The 20,957-nt window shown below is 40.3% G+C and overlaps 1 protein-coding gene and 1 long non-coding RNA gene across 3 annotated transcripts; both read left to right on the forward strand.

The window, feature by feature from the left end:
- The first annotated feature begins 104 nt into the window (after positions 1-104).
- wdtc1 (WD and tetratricopeptide repeats 1) lies at positions 105-19,836 on the forward strand. Its single transcript, XM_052143309.1, has 16 exons — positions 105-308; positions 753-882; positions 1,369-1,452; positions 7,641-7,687; positions 7,764-7,875; positions 7,963-8,150; positions 10,909-11,091; positions 14,904-14,998; positions 15,108-15,223; positions 15,327-15,402; positions 15,523-15,613; positions 15,760-15,933; positions 16,966-17,201; positions 17,507-17,675; positions 18,801-18,993; positions 19,112-19,836. The coding sequence occupies exons 2-16, from the start codon at positions 817-819 to the stop codon at positions 19,307-19,309; spliced, it is 2,028 nt and encodes a 675-aa protein (XP_051999269.1). The 5' UTR covers positions 105-308; positions 753-816; the 3' UTR covers positions 19,310-19,836.
- On the forward strand, positions 2,129-5,698 carry LOC127655470 (uncharacterized). Of its 2 annotated transcripts, none has more exons than XR_007972047.1 (3): positions 2,129-2,191; positions 2,622-2,879; positions 5,466-5,698. It is a non-coding gene; the product is annotated as an uncharacterized LOC127655470 (long non-coding RNA). The 2 variants fall into 2 exon arrangements; XR_007972048.1 differs by lacking the exon at positions 2,129-2,191 and adding an exon at positions 2,400-2,449 and having other exon boundaries at positions 2,708-2,879.
- Positions 19,837-20,957: the final 1,121 nt, after the last annotated feature.

Below are 20,957 nucleotides of genomic sequence, written 5' to 3' on the forward strand. Positions count from 1 at the left end.
ATGGTTACTGTATTAAACCCACTGATAATAAGCTTTTTGTTTCAAAATAATTATAATAATAAATAGTTCTGTGTCGTAACTGAATATGAAACGGCGCATTTAACGACAACTGGCAACCCGATCAGTCAAGGAAGCGTGTTTGTTATGTAGCTTAGAAATCCCACCAGCGTTTAACAACTACTAGTAATCTGTGAACGGAATACTTTAATCAGCGCAACAGTATCGAATTGAATTAATCAAACTAGTGTTCGGTTTTCATCGTGAACATCGAGTTATCTGCGCACATAAGATCAGGCCAGACTGCACAGGTGAGGTGACTCAAACTAACTAATAAACAAGCTGACTTTGTTTATGTTTTGGTCAACTGCATCAAATCAGACAGTCAAACTAATCATGTGCATGAATGATAGTTTTAGCATAAATAAAACACGTGATTTATGTAGCTGAAATTGAGATTATTTGGCCTGCTTGGTCAAATACACAACATATTTACACGACATATTTGAAACTGCATGCAGGTAGTGTGTCATGCTTTTATTTATTACCATCAAACACAATATCAAAGTCCACTTGAAGGTTGATTAAGGCCAAGATCTGATGATCTTTATTCCAGGACATCTGATAATATGTGTTTTAACAGGTTGTAGTCAGTCATGCCCCAAACTGAATGATAACCCACATTTACTGTAAATATTGTGATTGTTTGGGGGGGTTCTGTCCTGTTAATACATTGTTTTTGGTTTCTATTATAGTTGCTTGGCCTCTCAGTGAGGCTTGGATCGCACACATGATCGGAGATCTTTGGCATCTGGATCCATGACGTGCTGTGAGACCATGTCCCTACGGAACGTCACTAGTGATCTTCTGCACAGGCAGATCAGGGTGACAAAAATGCATTTTATTTTTGAAAAAATACCACAACACAATGCTGTCATTCTGTCTTTAGTTTCTGATGATTCTGACATTATTTTCTCACACTCATGTCAGTCCAAACCTGTTGTTTTCTCTGTGGAACTCAAAAGGAGATATTTTGAAGAATCGTCAGGCAGCTCTTTTCCATACAATGACAGTGTATAGTGACCATGACTGTTAAGCTCCAATAAGAAAAGATAACATAGTTTAAAGTAGTCCATATGGCTTACAGACTATTTTCCAAGTCTTCTGAAGTGATCTGATACATTTGTGTAAGGAAAAGACCCAAATTTATGTCGTTATTTACTGAAAATCTTCCCCTTTGCTACAGCTCTTAAATCTCAATCTCCATTTTGCATATTCAACTTACTGTGCCACGTTCAGTTATGACATTCACAGGAAACTGCTAGTTTTGCGATTAATAATATTCTCATGTGTTTTGACCCGTTTGTGTAGGAGAACCGGTCCCTGGACTTCCAGAGACACTATCATGTGACCGATCCCTTGGTAAAGAGACTAGGACTGGAGGCAGAACTACAGGTGACTTTTTATGAACACATGAATATGTTAATATTTTAGGGCTGTTCAATATTGCAAGTAAATGTTGTGTTCATTTAGTTAAAAGTGGTTGTTAACTAGATTTCTATTTACATTAAACATTTTGTATCTACTTGGCAGCATTGGCTTGAAATTGGTTTAAATGACTCCTTTGGGGGGATGCATTCAGATATGTTGTACATTCATATACAGTGGCAAGAAAGTATGTGAACCCTTTGGAATTAGCTGGTTTTCTGCATAAGTTGGTTATACAATGTGATCTCATCTTCATCAAAGTCACAAGTGTAGACAAACAATAATGTGCTTAAGATAACAGCACACAAACAATTATAATCTTTCATGTCTTGATTGAACTCGTCCCATTAAACATTCACAGTGCAGGTTGGAAAAAGTATGTGAACCCCTAGGCTACTGATGCCAACAAAGCTAATTAGAGTCTGGAGTTGGCTATCCTGGCATCCAATTAATGAAATGAGATTGGAGGTATGGGTTAGAGCTACTTTGACTTTTAAAAAACACTCAAACATTTTGAGTTTGCTATTCACAACATCTGCTGACGTGGACCAATGCCTCGCAAAAAAGATCTGAGAAGACCTACGATCAAGAACTGTTGATTTGCATAAAGCTGGAAAGGGTTACAGAGTTATCTGGAAGAGTTTAGATATTCATCTGTCCACAGTTAGACAAACTGTCTATAAATGGAGATGATTTAGTACTATAGGTACTCTCACTAGAAGTGGCCGTTAGATATTCATCTGTCCACAGTGAGACAAACTGTCTATAAATGGAGATGATTTAGTACTATAGGTACTCTCACTAGAAGTGGCCGTTAGATATTCATCTGTGGACAGTTAGACAAACTGTCTATAAATGGAGATGATTTAGTACTATAGATACTCTCACTAGAAGTGGCCGTTAGATATTAATCTGTTCACAGTTAGACAAACTGTCTATAAATGGAGATGATTTAGTACTATAGGTACTCTCACTAGAAGTGGCCGTTAGATATTCATCTGTTCACAGTTAGACAAACCGACTATAAATGGAGATGATTTAATACTATAGGTACTCTCACTAGAAGTGGCCGTTAGATATTCATCTGTTCACAGTTAGACAAACCGACTATAAATGGAGATGATTTAATACTATAGATACTCTCACTAGAAGTGACCGTTAGATATTCATCCGTCCACAGTGAGACAAACTGTCTATAAATGGAGATGATTTAGTACTATAGGTACTCTCACTAGAAGTGGCCGTTAGATATTCATCTGTTCACAGTTAGACAAACTGTCTATAAATGGAGATGATTTAGTACTATAGGTACTCTCACTAGAAGTGGCCGTTAGATATTCATCTGTCCACAGTTAGACAAACTGTCTATAAATGGAGATGATTTAGTACTATAGGTACTCTCTCTAGAAGTGGCCGTTAGATATTCATCTGTCCACAGTTAGACTAACTGTCTATAAATAGAGATGATTTAGTACTATAGGTACTCTCTCTAGAAGTGGCCGTTAGATATTCATCTGTTCACAGTTAGACAAACTGTCTATAAATGGAGATGATTTAGTACTATAGGTACTCTCACTAGAAGTGGCCGTTAGATATTCATCCGTCCACAGTTAGACAAACTGTCTATAAATGGAGATGATTTAGTACTATAGGTACTCTCACTAGAAGTGGCCGTTAGATATTCATCCGTTCACAGTTAGACAAAGTGTCTATAAATGGAGATGATTTAGTACTATAGGTACTCTCACTAGAAGTGACCGTTAGATATTCATCCGTGCACAGTTAGACAAACTGTGTCTATAAATGGAGATGATTTAGTACTATAGGTACTCTCACTAGAAGTGGCAGTTAGATATTCATCCATCCACAGTGAGACAAACTGTCTATAAATGGAGATGATATAGTACTATAGGTACTCTCACTAGAAGTGGCCGTTAGATATTCATCCGTCCACAGTTAGACAAACTGTCTATAAATGGAGATGATTTAGTACTATAGGTACTCTCACTAGAAGTGGCCGTTAGATATTCATCCGTCCACAGTTAGACAAACTGTCTATAAATGGAGATGATTTAGTACTATAGGTACTCTCACTAGAAGTGGCCGTTAGATATTCATCCGTTCACAGTTAGACAAAGTGTCTATAAATGGAGATGATTTAGTACTATAGGTACTCTCACTAGAAGTGACCGTTAGATATTCATCCGTGCACAGTTAGACAAACTGTGTCTATAAATGGAGATGATTTAGTACTATAGGTACTCTCACTAGAAGTGGCAGTTAGATATTCATCCGTCCACAGTTAGACAAACTGTCTAAAAATGGAGATGATTTAGTACTATAGGTACTCTCACTAGAAGTGGCCGTTAGATATTCATCCGTCCACAGTGAGACAAACTGTCTATAAATGGAGATGATTTAGTACTATAGGTACTCTCACTAGAAGTGGCAGTTAGATATTCATCCGTCCACAGTGAGACAAACTGTCTATAAATGGAGATGATTTAGTACTATAGGTACTCTCACTAGAAGTGGCAGTTAGATATTCATCCATCCACAGTTAGACAAACTGTCTAAAAATGGAGATGATTTAGTACTATAGGTACTCTCACTAGAAGTGGCCGTTAGATATTCATCCGTCCACAGTTAGACAAACTGTCTATAAATGGAGATGATTTAGTACTATAGGTACTCTCACTAGAAGTGACCGTTAGATATTCATCCGTTCACAGTTAGACAAACTGTCAATAAATGGAGATGATTTAGTACTATAGGTACTCTCACTAGAAGTGGCAGTTAGATATTCATCCGTCCACAGTGAGACAAACTGTCTATAAATGGAGATGATTTAGTACTATAGGTACTCTCACTAGAAGTGGCAGTTAGATATTCATCCGTCCACAGTTAGACAAACTGTCTAAAAATGGAGATGATTTAGTACTATAGGTACTCTCACTAGAAGTGGCCGTTAGATATTCATCCGTCCACAGTTAGACAAACTGTCTATAAATGGAGATGATTTAGTACTATAGGTACTCTCACTAGAAGTGACCGTTAGATATTCATCCGTTCACAGTTAGACAAACTGTCTATAAATGGAGATGATTTAGTACTATAGGTACTCTCACTAGAAGTGACCGTTAGATATTCATCTGTTCACAGTTAGACAAACTGTGTCTATAAATGGAGATGATTTAGTACTATAGGTACTCTCACTAGAAGTGGCAGTTAGATATTCATCCGTCCACAGTGAGACAAACTGTCTATAAATGGAGATGATTTAGTACTATAGGTACTCTCACTAGAAGTGGCAGTTAGATATTCATCCATCCACAGTTAGACAAACTGTCTAAAAATGGAGATGATTTAGTACTATAGGTACTCTCACTAGAAGTGGCCGTTAGATATTCATCCGTCCACAGTTAGACAAACTGTCTATAAATGGAGATGATTTAGTACTATAGGTACTCTCACTAGAAGTGACCGTTAGATATTCATCCGTTCACAGTTAGACAAACTGTCAATAAATGGAGATGATTTAGTACTATAGGTACTCTCTCTAGAAGTGACCGTTAGATATTCATCTGTCCACAGTTAGACAAACTGTCTATAAATGGAGATGATTTAGTACTATAGGTACTCTCACTAGAAGTGACCGTTAGATATTCATCTGTCCACAGTTAGACAAACTGTCTATAAATGGAGATGATTTAGTACTATAGGTACTCTCACTAGAAGTGACCGTTAGATATTCATCCGTCCACAGTTAGACAAACTGTCTATAAATGGAGATGATTTAGTACTATAGGTACTCTCACTAGAAGTGACCGTTAGATATTCATCCGTTCACAGTTAGACAAACTGTCAATAAATGGAGATGATTTAGTACTATAGGTACTCTCAATAAAAGTGGCCGTTAGATATTCATCCGTCCACAGTGAGACAAACTGTCTATAATTGGAGATGATTTAGTACTATAGGTACTCTCACTAGAAGTGGCCGTTAGATATTCATCTGTCCACAGTTAGACAAACTGTCTATAAATGGAGGTGATTTAGTACTATAGGTACTCTCACTAGAAGTGGCCGTTAGATATTCATCTGTCCACAGTGAGACAAACTGTCTATAAATGGAGATGATTTAGTACTATAGGTACTCTCACTAGAAGTGGCCGTTAGATATTCATCTGTCCACAGTTAGACAAACTGTCTATAAATGGAGGTGGTTTAGTACTATAGGTACTCTCACTAGAAGTGGCCGTTAGATATTCATCTGTCCACAGTGAGACAAACTGTCTATAAATGGAGATGATTTAGTACTATATGTACTTTCACTAGAAGTGGCCGTTAGATATTCATCTGTCCACAGTTAGACAAACTGTCTATAAATGGAGGTGATTTAGTACTATAGGTACTCTCACTAGAAGTGGCCGTTAGATATTCATCTGTCCACAGTGAGACAAACTGTCTATAAATGGAGGTGGTTTAGTACTATAGGTACTCTCACTAGAAGTGGCCGTTAGATATTCATCTGTCCACAGTGAGACAAACTGTCTATAAATGGAGATGGTTTAGTACTATAGGTACTCTCACTAGAAGTGGCCGTTAGATATTCATCTGTCCACAGTTAGACAAACTGTCTATAAATGGAGGTGGTTTAGTACTATAGGTACTCTCACTAGAATTGGCCGTTAGATATTCATCTGTCCACAGTGAGACAAACTGTCTATAAATGGAGATGATTTAGTACTATAGGTACTCTCACTAGAAGTGGCCGTTAGATATTCATCTGTCCACAGTTAGACAAACTGTCTATAAATGGAGATGGTTTAGTACTATAGGTACTCTCTCTCTAGAAGTGGCCGTTAGATATTCATCCGTCCACAGTTAAACAAACTGTCTATAAATGGAGATGATTTAGTAATATAGGTACTCTCACTAGAAGTGGCCGTTAGATATTCATCCATCCACAGTGAGACAAACTGTCTATAAATGGAGATGATTTAGTACGATTGGTACTCTCACTAGAAGTGGCCGTTAGATATTCATCCATCCACAGTGAGACAAACTGTCTATAAATGGAGATGATTTAGTACTATAGGTACTCTCTCTAGAAGTGACCGTTAGATATTCATCCATCCACAGTGAGACAAACTGTCTATAATTGGAGATGATTTAGTACTATAGGTACTCTCACTAGAAGTGGCCGTTAGATATTCATCTGTCCACAGTGAGACAAGCTGTCTGTAAATGGAGATGATTTAGTACTATAGATACTCTCACTAGAAGTGGCCGTTAGATATTTATCCGTCCACAGTTAGACAAACTGTCTATAAATGGAGATGATTTAGTACTATAGGTATTCTCACTAGAAGTGGCCGTTAGATATTCATCTGTCCACAGTTAGACAAACTGTCTATAAATGGAGGTGATTTAGTTCTATAGGTACTCTCACTAGAAGTGGCCGTTAGATATTCATCTGTCCACAGTTAGACAAACTGTCTATAAATGGAGGTGATTTAGTTCTATAGGTACTCTCACTAGAAGTGGCCGTTAGATATTCATCTGTCCACAGTTAGACAAACTGTCTATAAATGGAGGTGATTTAGTACTATAGGTATTCTCACTAGAAGTGGCCGTTAGAAATTCATCTGTCCACAGTTAGACAAACTGTCTATAAATGGAGATGATTTAGTACTATAGGTATTCTCACTAGAAGTGGCCGTTAGAAATTCATCTGTCCACAGTTAGACAAACTAGGGACAATGACCCTAAACACTGAAGTAAATCCACCAGAGCCCAATAGTGATGCTGTGGAATGAGCTTAATATAGACACCAGACATCCTAAGAATATGTCTGAACTGAAGCAGTTCTGTAAGGAAGAATGATCCAGAAATCCTTCTGAACGTTGTGCAGGTCTGATCCGCATCTACCGGAAATGCTTGATTGAGGTTATTGCTGCCAGAGGTGGTTATAAAATCCAAGGGTTCACTTACTTTTTCCACAGCACTGTGAATGTTTAGTGGGATGTGTTCAATAAAGACATGAAAGATCACATTTTATATCCAGCTAATTCCACATACTTTTTCTTGCCGCTGTACAGTATATATTGAACATCATCAAAATGCTGAAAAAGACATTGTGTGTGTTTTCAGGGTCACTCGGGGTGTGTGAACTGTCTGGAGTGGAACGAGAGGGGAGAGTGAGTGCTTTGAATCTCAGTGTGTTTTATGTGATTGGATCTCTATACTCATTCTGTAATCGTTCTTTGTGTTTAGTCTTCTGGCATCAGGATCAGATGATCAGCACGCTATCATCTGGGATCCATTCAGACACAAGAAGCTCGTCACAATGCACACAGGACATGCTGCCAACATCTTCTCTGTGAAGGTGAACTTCAGACCTAAGCACTAAAGTCACAGATAAATTTAGGACCGTAAGTGTTCATTATCTATATCTGATTTTGTCTGTTTACAGTTTCTGCCTCACTCCGAGGACCGAATCTTAATCACTGGAGCTGCAGATACCAAGGTGCACGTCCACGACATCACAGCTAAAGAAACCATACACATGTTCTCAGATCACACGAACAGGGTCAAACGAATCGCCACGGCGCCCCTGTGGCCCAACATGTTCTGGAGCGCCGCTGAAGACGGGGTCATCAGGTAGGTTGTGCATCTGCCTCAGATGCCACGCCCAGGTTCCACGCCCAGGTTCACATGGCACGTACAAACAAAATTGTGTTTGGTCACTTAACATGTTGGTCAGACAGTCTTTTCCTGTCTAAAGGAAGTCACACAAAGCGTGTTTTTTTCTGTGCGGAAGATTTTTACTAGGAACTGGGTTCCCAATGGCACAATTAACACTGTTTTCCACCAGAAACTATGGTTATTATAGTCTGCAGTATCAGTAGCACTTTATTATAAGGTTACACTTGTTAATGCACAAGGTATCATGAACCTACAATGAACAATATATTTATTCTTTGATAATGTTTGTAATAGAAATACAGTTGTTCATTGTTATTTTGTTAGTTCATGCTGCATTAATGTGAACATATACAACTTTTGATTTGAACAATGTGTTCGTCTATGTTGAATTTAACAGTAAACAAGATTAATAAATGCTGTGAAAGTATTATTCTTTGGTAGTTCATGTTAACTTATGTTGTTTACTAATGTTAACAAGTGTATCCTTATTTTAAAGTGTTACCACAATATTACTATAGTAAAACCATAGTTAAACTATGGTATTTGCATTAGTAAAACCAAAAACGTGCTGCGAGGGGAACGCAAACCTTACTGGGGGGGGGAACGCAAACCTTACTGGGAGGGAACGCAAACCTTACTGGGAGGGAACGCAAACCTCACTGGGAGGGAACGCAAACCTCACTGGGAGGGAACGCAAAACCTCACTGGGAGGGAACGCAAAACTCACTGGGTGGGAACGCAAAACTCACTAGGAGGGAACGCAAAACTCACTGGGAGGGAACGCAAAACTCACTAGGAGGGAACGCAAAACTATTTTGAGGGGAACGCAAAACTCACTGGGAGGGAACGCAAAACTATTTTGAGGGGAACGCAAAACTCACTGGGAGGGAACGCAAAACTATTTTGAGGGGAACGCAAAACTCACTGGGAGGGAACGCAAACCTTACTGGGAGGGAACGCAAAACTATTTTGAGGAGAACGCAAAACTCACTGGGAGGGAACGCAAAACTATTTTGAGGGGAACGCAAAACTCACTGGGAGGGAACGCAAAACTATTTTGAGGGAACGCAAAACTATTTTGAGGGAACGCAAACCTTACTGGGAGGGAACGCAAAACTATTTTGAGGGGAACGCAAAACTCACTGGGAGGGAACGCAAAACTATTTTGAGAGGAACGCAAAACTATTTTGAGGGAACGCAAACCTTACTGTTAGGGAACGCAAAACTCACTGGGAGGGAACGCAAAACTATTTTGAGGGAACGCAAAACTATTTTGAGGGAACGCAAACCTTACTGGGAGGGAACGCAAAACTATTTTGAGGGAACGCAAAACTCACTGGGAGGGAACGCAAAACTATTTTGAGAGGAACGCAAAACTATTTTGAGGGAACGCAAACCTTACTGTTAGGGAACGCAAAACTCACTGGGAGGGAACGCAAAACTATTTTGAGGGGAAAGCAAAACTCACTAGGAGGGAACACAAAACTATTTTGAGGGAACGCAAAACTCACTGGGAGGGAACGCAAAACTCACTGGGAGGGAACGCAAAACTCACTGGGAGGGAACGCAAAACTATTTTGAGGTAACGCAAACCTTACTGGGAGGGAACGCAAAACTATTTTGAGGTAACGCAAACCTTACTGGGAGGGAACGCAAAACTATTTTGAGGGAACGCAAACCTTACTGGGAGGGAACGCAAAACTATTTTGAGGGAACGCAAACCTTACTGGGAGGGAACGCAAAACTATTTTGAGGGAACGCAAACCTTACTGGGAGGGAACGCAAAACTCACTGGGAGGGAACGCAAAACTATTTTGAGGGAACGCAAAACTCACTGGGAGGGAACGCAAAACTCACTGAGAGGGAACACAAAACTAACTGGGAGGGAACGCAAACCTTACTGGGAGGGAGCGCAAAACTATTTTGAGGGAACGCAAACCTTACTGGGAGGGAACGCAAAACTCACTGGGAGGGAACGCAAAACTCACTGAGAGGGAACACAAAACTAACTGGGAGGGAACGCAAACCTTACTGGGAGGGAATGCAAAACTATTTTGAGGGAACGCAAAACTCACTGGGAGGGAATGCAAAACTCACTGAGAGGGAAACCTTTCTCGCCCTGTCCTCTAAGGGGCTCCATAGAATATTGTCCGAGCAGGAAAACAAAATAAATATGTTTGTAGAACAGTGCCGCCTACTGTACAGGGGTTATTTTGTTTTTCACTTTATTAGTTGCGGTCTTGGTGTGAATAGAACTTTTGACTGTTGTTCTGGCAAATTTATCACAAATTTGTTGTGAATAGACCTTAAGTGTGCCATTATTATCCAGAGTGGACCCTTTTATCAGACTATGTTGCGTGTGTCCACCTTATTTAGCTGTGTAAATATAGTCATGGTATTTTCTTTCACCCTCTGTACCTGTAGGCGGTCTCAGAGGGGATAGAAACAAGTCACATATTCACCACTTATGAGAAAAAGCTTATATGCCCTTGAAAAGCATGTTCCACCCGCTTCAGATGTTGTGTTGGCTGCAGGGTGGTATCGCCCATCAGGCGGCTCGCACATGCCCAGGCATGTGCTCCAAATTGGGGAGAAAATAAAAACAAATAGTCTGGTTGTATTTTACTCTTTGAGAGCTTTCGAATGGCAAACAAACTGAAATATGACGTCAAAACATGTTTTTATTTAATCTGTTTTTTCCCCGTCTCTGCAGGCAGTATGACTTGAGAGAGAGCGGCAAGCGCTCTGAGGTTTTAATCGACCTGACGGAGTTCTGCGGGCAGCTTGTTGAAGCCAAATGTCTCGCTATCAACCCACGTGACAACAACTACATGGCTGTGGGAGCCAACGGGCCCTTTGTTCGGCTTTATGACATTAGAATGATCCACAATCACAGGTGAGTTTATTAGAATAAAGAAACATTGCTCCTACTCGTGTTGTTCCAAACCGGTACGTCTTTCTTCTGTGAAACACAAAATTAAATGAGAAACCAAATGTCTGAGCTGCTCTTGCATACAGTGAAAGTGATTGTGATTCATGCTACCAAGCTCCAAAAAGAACAAAACAAAGCACAGTTTCATTAACCATTTTAGCTCTGAAGGTGTTTTGAAAGATTTTCTGTTTCAATGATATTTTTGACCAAATTTAAGGCCTTTAACTCGTCAAGGAGGGTTGAGTGTTTGGTATCATTGTAAATAAAACTTTTCACGTTTTTTTATGATATAGATTATGATACATTCTGAAACTCTGAGCCTGAGAAACTGCTGAAAAAACAATTTAGCCAAAAATGTACTTTTTTCTTATTTAACATTATATATCTCTGGTTGTAAATAAGGCGGCTCCGAAAAGCTTTTTTGTTTGCAATCATGTCGACTGTATCTGAGAGAAAGTTTATGTTGATACGACAAATCAATCAAAAGTTCCAACATTACAAATATAATGTGATCATAGTGTCCAAAAACATCTCCAAACAAATAAAAGATAATAATTGTACATAAGAACTAATCACACATGCAAACACAACAATGACTAAAGGTTTGCATAGCATGCAGACATGATTTTACTCATGAGATTTCACAGAATGAGTTTCATTCTGTGTCATTTGAGTCATCATTGAGTCTGTGTCGTGTATTTGGCGCCATCTCCTGGTGGTCATATGTAACATTGTGCTTCATGTGGATTATCTAATGATCTATATATCTGATTATCTTGTGTGTGGACTCGATTGAAAGATAATCACAGACTCTAAATAATCATATGTCATATTTGATGTTCTGTTTATTTTTTGTGAATTTATAAGTGAAAATGCGGCATGTAAGAAACATAAAAATAATTGTCAAAGACATAGACTTCGCTATTACTTGCAATTTGTTTGTCTGTGAGTAAAACAAATAGGCTGGTTGTATGGGGGTCTGGGTATCTCCGTGAGTGAAGATGTTGACTACCACCCCTGGAGTTCGCAAATTCAAATCCAGTCAGGACTCCTAAGCAACCAAATTGGGCCGGTTGCTAGGGAGGGTAGAGTCACATGGGGTAACCAAATTGGCCCGGTTGCTAGGGAGGGTAGAGTCACATGGGGTAACCTCCTCGTGGTCGCTATAATGTGGTTCTCACTCTCAGCGGGGCGTGTGGTGAGTTGTAGCGTGGATGCACGCGGAGCAATAGCGTGCAAGACTCCACATGCGCATTGACGGTCTCGCATGAGGTAACTGAGCTCAACCAAGTCACCCGACTGAGTCGAGATCACTGCGCACTATGACGGTCTCAGAGCGCATTGGGAATTGGGCGTTACAAATTGGGGAGAAAATATAAACAAATAGTCGGGTTGTATTTTACTCTTTGAGAGCTTTCGAATGGCACATGACTATTTGATCAGTTTGATGTTTTTACTGATTGCAATATCTTGTGCAGTTCAGTTATTTTTATAAAACATCAAAACAGAACATTTCTGATTTGTCTGCAAATTTCAAAACACTTGTTCAGTTTTGGTCATAATGCATACCAAAACTGAACAATAGGGATCGTTTTAATGCGTGCAAATACCTATTTTGTGTTGGTCAAGATTGTAGTTATTAATATCTTGACTCTTATTTTTTCCTCATGTGCTCATCCGATCTTAAAGGGTTAAAGTAGTCAATACAACTTGTGTACTATATTTTTTAATCTTTTGAAGTCATGTGAAGTTTGTGTGAGGAACAGACCCAAATTTACAAACTATAGGGGGCGCTATATCGTGAAAAAAGTTTATGTTTAAAACATTAAAGTCTATATGTAAGTCAGGCATATGAGGTAACATTCAAATCCTGAACTTTTCGGAGAACACCATCACTTCTGCATTTATGTTACTTAAAATAACAAAAGGCCTCAAAACATTCGCATTGAAAATCGGCGCCCTCTAGAGGTAACGGGGTAGAAGTATTTATAAAAAAGTCATTCACATGGCACCTAACTAGACAAGTCATATATCAAATGAAAGCTCTCATTCTCAGGAATGCGACTGTATAGTTTATTCTGTTTCCCTAATACCACAGGTCTAAAGAATCACAAAGTGCAATATGATTTCTGTAAGTCATCAAATACAAACGTCTTTTTATGCTCCGATAACTGCTGCTGTAAGTGCCAAATAGCCAAAAACTTTATATCTGCTTTTACTTAGGACGTTCTCTAAAAATGAGCAATTTTTTACTAGTCTGTGAGCTTGCTAAGCTGAATAATTCAATGTTATATCTTAGTGGAGTGGTGGTGGCTTAGTGGGCTAAAGCACAAAACTGGTAATCAGAAGGTTGCTGGTTTGATCCCCACAGTCACCACCATTGTGTCCTTGAGTAAGACACTTAACTCCAGGTTGCTCCGGGGGGATTGTCCCTGTAATAAGTGCACTGTAAGTCGCTTTGGATAAAAGCATCTGCCAAATGCGTAAATGTAAATGTAGATGTCAGAACAAAATATGCCATCCAGAAGAAAAGGCATGCAAACAAATAATCAGAAAATATGTTTTTGTCTATTGATGATAAAATGTTTTGTATCATCATTGCAAAGAAAAGGATCTCAGCTTTCTAATGACACCTAGATTGAGCTTGTAGTCCACTCAGAGGACGAGATATTCAATGAAATAATGAGGGTGTTGCTTGAACTGAACATTAGACTGAATGTCTATGGACGAGCACATCTGTGAGGGGTATAATGTGTTAGAGCGCCCCCTACAGTTCACATCTGTGAGGGGTATAATGTGTTAGAGCGCCCCCTACAGTTCACATCTGTGAGGGGTATAATGTGTTAGAGCGCCCCCTACAGTTCACATCTGTGAGGGGTATAATGTGTTAGAGCCCCCTACAGTTCACATCTGTGAGGGGTAAAATGTGTTAGGCGCCCCTACAGTTCACATCTGTGAGGGGTATAATGTGTTAGAGCGCCCCTACAGTTCACATCTGTGAGGGGTATAATGTGTTAGAGCGCCCCTACAGTTCACATCTGTGAGGGGTAAAATGTGTTAGAGCGCCCCTACAGTTCACATCTGTGAGGGGTAAAATGTGTTAGAGCGCCCCTACAGTTCACATCTGTGAGGGGTAAATGTGTTAGAGCGCCCCTACAGTTCACATCTGTGAGGGGTATAATGTGTTAGAGCGCCCCTACAGTTCACATCTGTGAGGGGTATAATGTGTTAGAGCGCCCCTACAGTTCACATCTGTGAGGGGTATAATGTGTTAGAGCGCCCCTACAGTTCACATCTGTGAGGGGTATAATGTGTTAGAGCGCCCCTACAGTTCACATCTGTGAGGGGTATAATGTGTTAGAGCGCCCCCTACAGTTCACATCTGTGAGGGGTATAATGTGTTAGAGCGCCACCTACAGTTCACATCTGTGAGGGGTATAATGTGTTAGAGCGCCCCCTACAGTTCACATCTGTGAGGGGTTAAATGTGTTAGAGCGCCCTCTACAGTTCACATCTGTGTGAATAGTGAGTTTTTAAAAATTGCGCGTGAAAAATTGTGGGCGCCAGTCCAAAAATGCACTAGAGTTTAAAGGGTTAAGATACTTTTAAAATTATTTATTGTCCTTTTTTTGGAGATTGGCAAGAAAAACGACCATCCACTTTCATTGTATGGAAAAGAGCAACTTTGGAATTCTGCTTCCCGGAAGAAAGTCGTACAAGTTTCGGGAGAAGTCTTGTTTTAAATATAATGTTATTTTCTCTGTTTCCTCTTTTAGGAAATCTCTAAGTCAGACTTCCTCAACCGGAGTTCATACTTTTTGTGACAATCGGAAATCGATTCCGGACGGGGCAGGACAGTACTATGTGGCAGGTTTGAAGTCAGCCGTGCTGTTCGAGTCCTGCGTGGAACGTTTTACTGAACTACGTTTTGTGGCTCTATTCTTATCTGCTTTTACAGGCATGTATTTCTCTCTTTGAAGGTCATTTACCTGTCAAACTTCCTGACTATAATAACAGATTAAGAGTTCTGGTGGCAACTTATGTGACCTTCAGTCCTGACGGTACGGAGCTACTGGTTAACATGGGCGGAGAACAGGTGATCAACTTCAAGAGTGTTTTGTAATGATCTTATAATGCTGAAGATGACATTTTAAAGTCCATTGCCGATAAACATTCATGCAATGTTGTTTCCTTTTCAGGTTTATTTATTCGATTTGACGTTCAAACAAAAACCATACACATTTCTGCTGCCCAAAAAGTGCCACTCATCATCAGGTAAGAAGCCGATATTATTATTGACAAATGTGTCATTCAGGAATATGAAGTCTTGTAGTTAATTACTGGCATCGTGTTGCACTGTTGTGCTCTTGGTTAATGTTTGTTTATGGTGCGCAGAGGTACAGAATGGCAAAACCACCAACGGATTGTCTAATGGAATTCACCTTCCTGCCAGTCGCCTCCGACTGACTCACGGCAAACTTTACAGGTAATAACAATTCATCTTTCCCTTATCCAGGGTAGGGACGGACATGAGTACTCGAGGACTCAGAAGTGACCGCACTGATATTCGTATCTTCATGAGTTATGCTAACTGTTGCTGTGTGTGTGTGTGTGTGTGTGTGTGTGTGTCAGTGGATCAGGTGATCTTCCTCCTTACCTGGAGAGAATCAAGCAGCAGGCGAATGACTCGTTCGCTCGGCAGCAGTGGACTCAATCCATACAGCTGTACAGTCTGGGCATCCATGAGGACGGCCAAAACGCCATGCTGTACGGGAACCGCGCCGCCGCCTACATGAAGCGCAAATGGTGTGTTAATGCTTTTGAGACAAACTGGCTTCAGAGAGACTCGATGATGACTCAAATGACACAGAATGAAACTCATTCTGTGAAATCTCATGACTAAAATCATGTCTGCATGCTATGCAAACCTTTAGTCATTGTTGTGTTTGCATGTGTAATTAGTTCTTATGTACAATTAAGCGAGATGCAACGCAACAAATAAGAGTACGCAGGTGTCTCGAGATGCTTTTTTAAAAAATGTTTGTTTTATTACTTGGCATGGCATCTTAAAAATGTTGCGTTCCTGCATGAGATGCTAAAAAGCTCTAAATGTGTGCTACATTAAGAACGAAAACTAAATAAAAATCATAGAGAAAATTACTAGATTTATTGGAATAATGTCCCAAAATCCACATATGTGGACATCATGTTTATCAGCTCGCTGATGCGAGAAACATTTACGTATTTTTTAAAGCGGCATATCAAATGAAACTAGAGACTCTCCTCTTTACATCCAAACATGTTTCAGTGACAAAACTTAAAGAGATTTATTACCAGAGGCACTTATGTTGGCGCTGCGCCCGTAGGAGCGCTTCACGGAAATCAACGTCATGTTGTTGTGTCATGTGACTCGGTGCGGCAGAAGTTGATCCCTTAAATGACCATCTAGACTCTTGTGAACAGTATTCAGTCTGTTTAAATTCAATACAATTATGCATTGCATATAGCGGAGCTAAAATACAACGTCCACGCATGTGGACGTGGGGGTCGCACGTAGCCGTTTAAAAAAAATAAAAAATGCGAATGTAATAAAAACTAGTGAAATTTTCAAAACTATAATAACATTGCAAATACATCCGTCTACCGCATGTTTACTGTACATGAGTTAACAATAAAATAACAATACAACGGTTTTGGTGAACAGCCCCTAATGATGTGAAATACATCTTATAAATGTTAGGTTTAGACTCATTGGACAAGCGTATGTTCAAAGCAGTCTAGTGGCTTGTTGTTTTATTATTTGAATGTATGTTGTGTTTGTGATTTTTGTCTCTGCAGGGACGGTGATCACTATGACGCACTGCGAGACTGTCTCAAGGCCCTGTCACTCAACCCCAGTCATCTGAAAGCACACTTCCGTTTAGCTCGCTGTCTATTTGAACTCAAATACATCGCGGAGGCGCTGGAGTGTCTAGACGACTTCAAAGGGAAGTTTCCGGATCAAGCGCACAGCAATGCATGTGATGCGCTGGACAAGGACATTAAAGCAGCGCTCTTCTCAAAAACAGACTCTTGTACGTTCTTTACAAACTCTTGATTCTCAACTGGAGTCCAAGTGTTTCTCCTCCCTTTTAGAAGCTTATAAGTCTATTTATTTTGCTAATCTAACTATAATTGATGATATGTTCAGTTGCATTTTATTGTGTGCATGAAGTGTGTTTTCCCTGCCGTTCGTGGCCCGATCAGGACAGAACTGTGGTTTATATTTGGGTGGTGACACACCCGTTGAGAAGCGCTGCTTTACAATAACTCTTGTGTTTAGTTTGAATGCATGTGAATAATCAAACCTGTCTCAATATTATCCATTTATCTGATGCAGCTGAAGATAAAAAGGGGAACAGCTCGATCCGCTTCCATAACTTCAGCCGGAAAGAGTCGATCCCTGAAGATGAGATCGTCCTGAGAGAGAGAAGCCTGGATTATAAACATCGCTACTGTGGTCACTGCAACACCACCACTGACATCAAGGAAGCCAACTTCTTTGGAAGGTCAGTCTGCTCTTCTTATAGTGGATTGAATAAGACTGATACTGATTCTGAACTTCTTCTAGATCTATCTGTCTGTCTTTCTGTCTGTGTGTCTGTGACATTCTGTGTGTCTGTCTGTCAATCTGTCTTTCTGTATATGTGTGTCTGTTAATCTGTCAGTCTTTCTGTTTGTGTGTCTATCTGTCAATCTGTCTGTATATCTGTCTGTCTGTCTTTCTGTCTGTCTTTTTGTCTGTCAATATGTCTTTCTGTATGTGTGTCTATCTGTCTGTTGGTATACGTGTCTGTCTGTCAATCTGCCTGTCTGTCTGTCTTTCTGTTTGTGTGTCTCTGTGTCTGTATGTTTGTCTATGTGTCTGTCTGTCTTTTGTCTGTCTTTTGTCTGTCAATCTGTCTTTCTGTATATGTATCTATTTGTCTGTTGGTATACGTGTCTGTCTGTTAATCTGTCAGTCTTTCTGTTTGTATCTGTCTGTCTGTCTATCTGTCAATCTGCTTGTCTGTCTGTCTGTATTTCTGTTTGTTTGACTATGTGTCTGTCTGTTGGTATACGTGTCTGTCTGGTAATCTGTCTGTCTGTTTGTGTGTCTGTCTGTCTTTTTGTCTGTCTATCTGTGTGTGTGTGTGTGTGTGTGTGTGTGTGTGTGTGTCTATCTGTCTGTTGGTATGCGTGTCTGTCTGTTAATCTGTCGCTCTTTCTGTGTGTCTATCTGTCAATCTGTCTGTGTCTGTCTGTCTGTCTTTGTGTATCAATCTGTCTCTCTGTCTGTGTCTGTATGTTTGTCTATGTGTCTATCTGTCTGTCTTTTTGTCTGTCAATTTGTCTTTCTGTATGTGTGTCTATCTGTCTGTTGGTATGCATGTCTGTCTGTTAATCTGTCGTTCTTTCTGTTTGTGTGTCTGTCTGTCAATCTGTCTGTCTGTCTATCTAGCAATCTGTGTATCTGTCTATCAATCTGTCTGTCAATCTGTCTCACTGTGTCTGTCAGTATATCTGTCTGTCTGTCTAACTTCAACTGTCATAGCAACCACCAAAACACACTAGTAACTCTGTATCATTTACCCAGAATACAGCAGCAGTTGCGATACAATGTGTGTAATTTTGTCAGTATTTCCTCTCCGCAGTAAAAGTCAGTACATAGTGAGCGGCTCTGACGACGGCTCATTTTTCATCTGGGAGAAAGAGACGACAAACCTGGTGCGGATCTTACAGGGAGACGAGTCTATAGTGAACTGCCTACAGCCGCATCCCAGTTTCTGTTTCCTGGCAACCAGCGGCATCGATCCAGTGGTGCGACTGTGGAGCCCCAGACCAGAGGTAGCGCATCACTGCCATGTGTCATTAGTTTTGAGGGAATAATGAATTTTCAGTTAAGTTGGTATAAATTGAAGCAACATTCTGTGCGTCCCAATGATTTGAATGTGTTTTGATCCAGTCGGAAAGTGAGAATTGCCGTGTGGTGGAGGACATGGACGGAGCAGCGCAGGCCAACCAGCGGCGCATGAATGCCGACCCGCTGGAGGTCATGCTGTTGAACATGGGCTACCGCATCACGGGTCTGAACAGCAGAGGAGACGAGGGCTCTGATGAAGAGGACAGCTCAGATGGGCAGGTGCAATGCCGATCCAGCTAGGAGGACACAGTCTTCCATCACGCACCCATCCCGCTGGAGAAGAGGGGAAAGCATCTTACATATTTACTCTTCAATTTCAGTTTGTGAACATTAATTTTGTCGCTTGCACTCTATGCACTGGCCGCATGGACAGTAGATGTTTGGAGAGGAGGAGGCCCATGACGAGGATGAGGTGCGCTTCAAATGCCCCTCATTAAACCGAAGTTAAGTCAAAGCACTTACAGATCAATGTCTGTAAAACATAGCGCGCTACAGTCAGGTTAAAGCTTGTTTCCAAAGTTGCAAAGCGCTCTGTTTTCTTTCTAATACAGGGCTTGCTGCTGGACGCTGTTGGCCACGATATTTTGTTCTCATTCTCATTTTCTTTCTTTTCCGAATGGACTTGATAATCGTTACGAGCGTCAGAGGACAGTCAAGTGTGTTATCGTTCAATAAAGTATGTTTGTACGACTGCGGCACTTTCATTTGGAATATATTCTGGAAAAATAAACAGTGTTTGTGTTCGATCTAGACTTGCGTTTTCAATGTTTGTGGATCCTCTGGTTCGCTGGGACTGAAGATGTTTTGTTGTTAACGTTTATTGTAATATATTGTTAATTGGATTGTATGTTTTTACGTTTTATCTTCACTAGCAGATGGAAGGCCGACCGTTGCTTTTTATCTTCATAGATAAACCCGAGAAGAGATCATTAAACATTATACAGGAATAAACAAACACATAAAGACAGACTCTACACAAAGATTTTAACGCACATAAAAAGATGCTGACGTTTGCTTTATTGCATTGATATGCGCATTAAATATGGCCTATAACAAACACATCAATAAATAAAGATCATAATTTAGCTTAGCAAACATATCTAATGTAATTAAGACCACTAGGGCCTTATTACATAATCTGAAACCTTTGTAATAGCGGCGTGTTAGCGATACAAGATGGCAAGTCCATACTTACTGAAATGACTTCATATAAATGGTCTTCTAACACAACACCATACAGATTATTTTGGGATATGTGTCGTCATGTTGCTTCTTTTTTTTTTCTTGAGATTTCAGTACAGTTTAGTGCAACATCCATCCATCCATCCCAATCCATCCATCCATCCCAATCCATCCCAATCCATCCATCCATCCCAATCCATCCCAATCAATCCATCCATCCATCCCAATCATCCCAATCAATCCATCCATCCCAATCAATCCATCCCAATCAATCCATCCATCCATCCCAATCCATCCATCCATCCATCCCCATCCATCCCAATCAATCCATCCATCCATCCCAATCCATCCATCCATCCCAATCCATCCATCCCCATCCATCCCAATCAATCCATCCATCCCAATCAATCAATCAATCCATCCATTCATCCCAATCCATCCATCCCAATCAATCAATCCATCCAAATCCATCCATCCATCCCAATCAATCAATCCATCCATCCCAATCAATCCATCCCCATCCATCCATCCAAATCATCCATCCATCCAAATCAATCCATCCATCCATCCCCATCCATCCCCATCCATCCCAATCAATCCATCCATCCCAATCAATCCATCCCAATCAATCCATCCATCCATCCCAATCCATCCATCCCAATCAATCCATCCATCCATCCCCATCCATCCCAATCAATCCATCCAT

Source organism: Xyrauchen texanus, chromosome 15, assembly GCF_025860055.1.
Source record: "Xyrauchen texanus isolate HMW12.3.18 chromosome 15, RBS_HiC_50CHRs, whole genome shotgun sequence".
Lineage (NCBI taxonomy): Eukaryota > Metazoa > Chordata > Actinopteri > Cypriniformes > Catostomidae > Xyrauchen > Xyrauchen texanus.